This window comes from Phoca vitulina, unplaced genomic scaffold (assembly GCF_004348235.1).
Source record: "Phoca vitulina isolate PV1807 unplaced genomic scaffold, GSC_HSeal_1.0 scaffold96, whole genome shotgun sequence".
Classification (NCBI taxonomy): domain Eukaryota; kingdom Metazoa; phylum Chordata; class Mammalia; order Carnivora; family Phocidae; genus Phoca; species Phoca vitulina.
In genome coordinates, this window is record NW_022589799.1 from 118,484 (window position 1) to 127,095 (window position 8,612).

General features: G+C 45.3%; 1 protein-coding gene across 1 annotated transcript; it reads right to left on the minus strand.

Annotated features, from left to right (window-relative positions):
* Nucleotides 1-8,028: 8,028 nt before the first annotated feature.
* LOC116627288 (late cornified envelope protein 3C-like) lies at nt 8,029-8,295 on the minus strand. The gene has a single exon (XM_032397034.1). The coding sequence runs from the start codon at nt 8,293-8,295 to the stop codon at nt 8,029-8,031; it is 267 nt and encodes an 88-aa protein (XP_032252925.1).
* Nucleotides 8,296-8,612: the final 317 nt, after the last annotated feature.

Below are 8,612 nucleotides of genomic sequence, written 5' to 3' on the forward strand. Positions count from 1 at the left end.
TCTCCTCTCCCACTCACCCACCCCCACACTGTATTCCAGATTCCACGGGTTCTCTTAAGGGCTACAAATTTCAAGCCATGGTCACAGCTTCATTCTTCTGCTTCCAAGATCAGTAAGCTTAGCTTAATCAACACCCTTAAAACTTCACTCCATGAGGGAATCTACAGAGAAGTGGAGGATTGACCCTCAAAGTGGCCTGTGGCCTAATGCCTTTGCACGCAACTGTGCTACATCAGTTAGTACATGGACACTATGTAGTTGTTCAGTTGTCCATCTGTCTTTCTGAGAGACTCTGAGCTAGCCAAGAGCAGTTCTCTTGTCTCCATATTACCAATGCCAACAAGGATATATCCTGAGTGCAAATGTACAAATAAAAGTGGAATGGCAGCTAGTGGGATTGTGCCATGGGTAATTGGACTGTCATTGATATTGCCTGCTTCTTTTTTGTCATTCCTCAAAATATGTCCCTAGAAAAATGCGGAAAGCCTGGCCCTGGGAATATGTGGTACTGTCACCTTGGGTTGAGAAGAAGGACACATACTTGTGCTGCATGTCATAATGCTCAGTATACAGGGGCTCAGGTCCTGGGCTCCTCTGTCCACAATTGCCTGAGGAAGAGCCTTCCGCTTCCACAGAATCAAATAAGTGTCCAGCTTGGGGACAGTCTGAGCTGATAGGGTTGAGCAGATGTGTCTGTGCCTTAGCAAGGAGAGGGAAGCAAGAAGACAGGATGGAGGTGGCAGAAAGAGACCCAGGGTGGGCAGCAGGGGAAGGGAAAAACAAGACTGTGAAGAAGAGTCCACAAGCCATGCCAGGGGCTCTTTGATTCAGTGGATCTCAGGATCTCTCTTTTCCTTGTCTTGACAGACATGCCCTCCCTGCCTGCTCACCCAGCTGTGATTTCCATCCTCCTCACACCAGTGCAGAGAGACAAGGGGCAGTGTTGCTGTGTGCACCCAAAGCCCACATGGCGGCGCTGTTCACGGGCATCTGCGGGGCCGGCCTGCTGTGGGGAGCATGCAGTGGTCCAGGCTGGCTTTCTCATGCGGCGAGAGCTGTTGGCAGGACAGACAGCATATTGGCCCACGTAACTCCAGACAGCTTCCATTTCCCTTCTGCTCTTGGTTTGGGGAGCAACTGAGCTGAGGGGAAAGGATGTAGAGCTAAATGAGGAAACACTGGCCTGAAGCTTCTGAAATGACATGCATTTTGTTTTAGTTTTTTTTCCCAGACTCCTTGCCTTCCCACCACAATGTCCTACCAGCAGAGCCAGCAACAGTGCTAGCCCCCTCCCAAGTGCCTGTCACCCAAGTGCCCCCTGAGCCCAGCACAATGCTCGCCTCCAGCACCCTGTGGGCTGCACTCCAGGCTCTGGGGGAGGCTGCTGCTTGAGCCACTGCAGTGGCTGCAGGTCCCATGGATGCCCCACTCCTGCCACAGTGGTAGTGGCCACAGCCCGGGGGCTCCAACTGAGGCCCTGAGTCCGGAGACGGTTGCTGACCCAGGTCATGAGATTAAATAAAAATGTTTGAAAAAAGAAAGCTCCAAAATGACTGTAAGCAGCCTCGGGTGGTGCATCTTGTTCCTCTCACCTCTCTCTCTCTCACTGAGCTACTCCTTGAAGATTTCCAGTGTTCTCCCACAAGGGATATCCTGCTGGTCTCCAGGAGCTCAAGGCTCCCTTTCTCCTTCTTTATGTCCCTGTGAAAAAATACCACAATCAGATGGTGCTCAAGTGGAGAATATAACTGCACAAGGGGAGAACAGTGGCATAAATTGGAAGTAACACAGACCTCTGGAAAGCAAAGGAATGAGCTTCATGGGCTGGTTCAGACCCTTGAGAGTGCCATCTTGAAAGCTCAGCCCTAGATATGGCACAGAGGAAAAGAGGAAGAGAAGCACCAGACTGGGACAGGTATTTGTTCCTCTGGTTCCTCCAACCCTGATGCTCTGTGGTCCTCATGACCCACACAACAGGTGCCCCAGAGCTGTAGCATCAGCTGTGGCCTCCAGAATGTTCTGATGTGCTGTCAGTGGCATTTGTGGGTCCCATAGTGGCTCAGGTAGCAGCTTCCTCCAGAACTGGAACCACAACAGAAAGAAACATAGAGGCAAACTTCTAAAGGATACTTGAAGGTTAAACAGTTGGGAGGGGTTGACACTGCTGTTGGTTTATCCTGGCAGGACATCTCAGTCCAGTGATACTAGAGGAAATAAAGAGTAAAGTAAACCATTGCATCCCATTGATATATAAACATAAATGTAAATATAACTATAAATCCAGCCCTCTTACACATTTACCACTATTGCAGATCCTTATCTTATAACCCTCAGCCCACAATTTAGGTCATCTAAAGGCAGCAGGGAAATACAAAGGGTCTCAGGCAGAGATGACCTGACTCAAGGTGATTACTGATCACCCCCCAAATTTTCTTTCTTCCTCCTTTGATTTAGTCATACTGAGGAGTGGAGAGTGGTGACAGTGATAGGTTATAATCTGAGTAACAGATCTTCAAACTCTCCAGCCCGGGCCTTCAACATTTCCTCATTAGATGCCCAGATTTTTTTTTTTTTTCCTGTTAGAAGGGAGAAAGGAAATCCCTATATGGCCCAAATATCTGGCCCTTACTTTCAGGACTTTCAGAAGCTAGTTGTTCATTCATTCATTCATTCATTCATTCATTCCTCCTTCCTTCATTCATTCAAACGTGTAGTGAGTGAACATTTCAGAAATGTGTAAGACACAGTTCCCATCCTTAAGAATCTTGCAGTGTAGCACGTCTGGGTGGCTCAGATGGTTCAGCGTCTGCCTTCGGCTCAGGTCATAATCCCAGGGTCCTGGAATTGAGTCCCACTTCGGGGTCCCTGCTCAGGGGGGAGCCTGCTTCTCCCTCTGCCTCTCTCTCCGTCTCTGTCTCTTATGAATAAATAAATAAAATCTTAAAAAAAAAAAAGAATCTTGCAGTGTAGCAGGCATCATATAGACAAGTAATGAAGTTATGATGAGCTAAAATGATACCTGCTATAATGTAAGTGTGTGAGAAGTCCAGGGGACTTATGTCATAGTGCATGGCTATCAATTCCCCGTTGCCCTGATGGGAGTGAGGTGTCCATATGTTGTCATTGGTTTCACTTGTGGGTGGTGAGTGAGGTCTTCATCCTTCAAAATGGCTTTTGAGTATAGGGTAGAAGCTGAGATGTCTTACAATGGCCCAGCTAAGGTGATTAAAAAGAACACAGCAGTCCCAAGAGCCAGGAGTACCTGGGCCAGAAGTTTCTTGGAAGAAGGAAGAAATAAAGCTGCCATCTGAGGGAGGATGAATCTGAAAGGGAAACAAACTAAGATAATGGGAGGCAAGACAGTGTGCTAGCTAAGAACATGGACATTGGAGTCAGATATCCCCACACCCCTTCTCTTTTAAATAGCAAGATAAAGCTGGAAATAAAGCAAGAAAAAAAACAAAGCTAAAAATTTAGTAGGCAAAATGAACCAGAGATATTAGAATTAAAAGCAGAGCCAGAGATTAGCAGTCTACACCTGCTGAAGGGACAAGACTTGCAAATCTAAGGATGTTGTTTGACTGCGTTATTGATCAAAGAGATATAGAAGTGGGTCACAGATAAGGATGCTCATGTCATGTTGGCCAGAAAGCTTTGGGGGAAAAGGGAAATGAGATCTGAATGCATTTGATGGAAATAATAACAATGTGACTGGTAATAGAGGTGACTGATTTCATTTCACCAGTGTTTCTGGTAGATATGTATTAGTTGTGTAATATTTTTCCACTGTTATTTTATTTTAATCTCCTAGAATGGAATAATAATTTAATATAATATAGGTAAAAACCTTTGGTATCTTTGACAAGACATTACTGTTGCAGGAATGATTCTGGACATTCTAGTTACAGCAAGGCCACAAGAGCAGTCATCCTCTTCAAAGCTTGAGTATGTTATAACTATGGCCAAAATCTGAGTTCTTCAAAAACACTGTGGGAACACAAATTTACACTGGGACTTCAGTAGTAAGTAGTGTGAACTAGAGAGAGGATGAGGATAGTGTTCAATATCTTTAAACTTTTCCCAAAATTCTTTGACATGTCTCTCATTGAGAGATGGGGACTATGTTCTCCCTTTTTGAATCTAGGCAGGCTTATGACGGCTTTAACCCATTGAATATAGTAGAAATGATGCCATGTGACTTCTGCATGACCTTTGGTCATGCAGATCCCACTTAATACTCTTGGGAGGTTTTCTCTAAGGGACACTAGGTGTCATGTAAGTCTCAGGACTACCCTACCATGCCAGAGAGGCCAGGTGTGGGTGCCAGCTGTAGAGCCCTCAGCTGACAGCCAGCATCAGTGGCTAGCCATCTGAGTGAGCCTTCTTGGGTGTCCAGCCCAATCAAATCTTCAGGTGAGCACAGTTCCAGTGGATATCTGGCTACAAATACATGAAAGACTCAAAGAAGAATTGCCCAGCTGACCCCTTCCTGAATTCCTGACCCAGCAGACTTGGTATCTGATGAGCACCCACTTTCTAGATGGCTGTTTTTTTTGCAGCAACTTCACATAGATGAAGATATGAGGATTTTTTCTGGGGTCTGTTTTATAAGGGCACTAATCCCACGTGACTTAATCATCTCCCAAACGCCCCACCACCTGATACCATCACCTTGGGGGTTAGGACTTCAACATATCAGTTTGGGGGAGACATAAATATTCAGACCATAGCACAATTGGATGCAGGCTAAGCAAATATAAGTCCCTGCCTGGAAAGTGCCCACTCAGATGTCTGCTCCAAGTGAGTAGGAACTTTTGTTTAGTTCCCATTGTATCCCCACTGCCTCAAATGGCAGGTGGCACATAAGATATGCTCAACAAGTATTTGTGTTATGAATGACTGAAAAATGAATTGATGGATCTCAGGATGGCTTGATGCAGCCCTAACCAAGTCTAGAGAATGTATTTTCCCTCCAGCTACTGGACCTCACCTGCTGGAAACAATGTTTAGTGTCAGAACCATGCCTGATTACTCCTGACTTCTTGTGACTGCCCTGGTGTTTCATATCTGAACTACATTCATTGACCCTGATTCTTTCTTTCTTCAACCAGATTAGATATACCAATAGCCAGAATCCTTAGAAGTTTGTTGTTTAGTTCTTCATATTAAATGACAATAAAAACTAACATTTAAGTAGTGTTCTGCATTCTTTACATATATTAACATAAACCAGTCAACACACCAACTGCAATATTATTATCCCCATTTTTTGGTTGAGGAAACTGAGACACAGAGAGGTGAAGTCATTTGCTGAGCTCTTAAGTTACAGGGCTGGGATTCGAACCTAAGCACTCTGGATTCTTACCACACCACTCCCCAGTTGTTGATGTGCAGCCAGAATTTGATGGATGAATCTGTTGCTAGCCACCTGAAATATATATGGTTCCTGTGGAATTGAGGCCAAGCAGCACAGACTTATCAATATTTGTTGCTTTGATTGCACATAGTTGAACGTGGGGCTTACATGTTTTCAACAGAGGACAGCAAATGCTTTGCACAGAATTTGCCCATCTTTTTTCCTTTTTTCTGTTATGTATTTTAACTTTGATGTTTAAAGAACGTTTCAAATATCCAAGGGCAAGTAGCCAACCATGTTCATTTCAAAGCCTGGCTTAAATATAAGCCCCACGTCTGTAGCCACCACCTCAGGGAATTCTGTCTAAGCAAGGTGAGTGATTGCAGTGACAGAATAGATTTGGGTTCATTTTGACACTTTTTATTCCAGTTTCTTAAAAAACTATGTGTCTAAGAATATTGGAGCAAAACTAATTTTCTAATTCTTACTTTTCAAAAAATGAAATGACAAAAATTTATTTTATCCAGTTGAATTCCCAAAGTATCAGATGGGTTTTGTCCTCTGTCTAGAATTACCATGCTCAAACTCTGATTTCTCTCAAAAATTTCAACTTTGCCTGTAGCCACAGTTACATGTCTTTTCATGTTTTTGAAGTCATTTCAAGAGCCATCATAGCTTGGGTGTAACAGACCTCTATTGTTCTGTACCATTATTTCAAAAATATAGTGATCCAAGTGAAACAGCATGCTTGGCTCTCATCAAGAATGACCATTTCAGTGTCCACAACAGCTAAACTGTAGAAAGAGCCAAGATGTTCATCGACAGATGAATGGATAAAGAAGACGTGGTATATATATACAATGGAATATTATGCAGCCATCAAAAAGAATGAAATCTTGCCATTTGCAATGACGTGGATGGAACTGGAGGGTGTTATGCTGAGTGAAATAAGTCAATCAGAGAAAGACATGTATCATATGACCTCACTGATATGACGAATTCTTAATCTCAGGAAACAAACTGAGGGTTGCTGGAGTGGTGGGGGTGGGAGGGATGGGGTGGCTGGGTGATAGGTATTGTGGAGGGTGTGTGCTATGGTGAGCACTGTGAATTGTGCAAGACTGTTGAATCACAGATCTGTACCTCTGAAACAAATAATACATTATATGTTAAAAAAAAAAAAGAAGAAGATAGCAGAGGGGGAAGAATGAAGGGGGGGAAATCGGAGGGGGAGACGAACCATGAGAGCCTATGGACTCTGAAAAACAAACTGAGGGTTCTAGAGGGGAGAGGGTGGGAGGATGGGTTAGCATGGTGATGGGTATTAAAGAGGGCACGTTCTGCATGGAGCACTGGGTGTTATATGCAAACAATGAATCATGGAACACTACATCAAAAACTAATGATGTAATGTGTGGTGATTAACATAACATAATTAAAAAAAAAAAATGACCATTTCAGTTTGGTATATAGATAAATGTTATCCTATTCCAAAGTTGGGGTAGGAGCTCTCCCACTTGGGACCCCATGTAACTGTATGGCTATGTCTTTTTGATGTTGTTGACATTGAAAAGTAGCATTCAACAGCCAAAACATAAGGAAAATCCGTTCCAGTCTACCTGAGATCTCTTGAAAGAAATTTACAGGTGTCCATTCTGTAACCCTCTGGGACATTTCCCATGTTATCTTTTTTCTGTTTACTCAGAGCTTAGAGCCCCTCACCTGCTGAACGCCCCAGGCATTCTCTCAGGGAAAACCTTCAACTCCAGGTTTTGGAATTTATTAACTTTGCAGCTCACCTCTCTCTCTCAAACTCATCGTTTGTAGGTTAACTTGATCTTCTTCCCTCAGACCTTCCTTTCTGCCTCCTCTTTGGTCTCATTTTTCTTAATTTCTGATCCTCTATAATACCCTCAACAGAGATGGGGATTCCAGTGTCAGATGGTCCCTCTCCACCACATCACACAAGAATTTTAGGGACCCTGGAGTGGCTCAGCCGGTTAAGTGTCTGCCTTCGCCTCAGGTCATGATCCTGGGGTCCTGGGATTAAGCCCCACATCGGGCTCCCTGCTCAGTGGGGAGCCTGCTTCTCCCTCTGCCTGCCACTCCCCCTGCTTGTGCTCCCTCTCTCTGATAAATAAATAAATAAATAAATAAATAAATAAATAAATAAATCTTTTAAAAAAAAGAAGAGTCAGGTTTTTACCTAGCAGCCCCTCTCCACACCCCCACCCTGAAGTTTCTAGGGCCACTCTGTGTGAGACCTTAACTTCCTAGTCCCACACTAGGATTAGTCCTGGTGCTGGCATGCTGACATACTCAGAACATCCCACAGGAATTCAGGCAGGGAACTCACTGAGTACCCTTGAGCAGGGCAGTCAAAGGAGAAGCAGTTGGTGTGACAAGAAGCTTTATTTTTCTAGCTGGTCAGACACAGGTAGTAATACTGTGAGGCACAGAGAAGGGGAGACCGTGGGCTCCTGGAAAAGACATACAAACAGAGCCTTCTGCAGAGAGCTCACCCTCCTTCCCACATCCATGAACATTTCAGCTGCTCAGCCAGGAAAGGGAGATAGGGGGATGTAGGGAAGACTGCATTACATGGGGCTTTTCCAGGCATTTTAGATTTCCATTTCCTCTCAAATCACTTGTCTCAGCATCAGGATCCTGGGTCAGCAACAGTCCCTGGAGCCATGGCCACACCCAGAGCCCCCAGACTGCCGCCCACTGCCACCGTCACAGGTGTCAGAGCTGTGGAGCCAGCATCTGTGGGATCTGTGGTGCCTGTGGTGGCTCAGGCAGCAGCTGTCCCTGGAGCCAGGAGCGCAGCCAGCAGGGGCTGGCGGGGAGCACTGTGCTGGACTCTTTGGGGGGCACTTGGGCGATGAGGGGCACTTGGGAGGGGGCTGGCACTGCTGCTGGCTCTGCTGGCAGGACATCTCTGCAGGAGTTTGACCTTCAACAAATAGAAGAAACTTTACGAGCACAGAAGCTTCAGGCAAAGTCCCCTCCCTGTGGGTTTTGTCAAACACTTGTCTCCATGACCAAGCTGCTTTCTAGGCCAAGCTCTGTGGGACAGAAATGGGGACAGGGAGGGGACACGTGCACTTGGATGCCCGATGGATCTGTGTGCGCCCCTGACAACATACTCAGAACAAGAATGGAAGGAATCCTGAAGACCTGTGGCTTTGGGGGTTCACAGTCCCCTGACAGGTGCCTCAGTGACTCTTTCCTCACCGTCATGCCCCTTCACCAT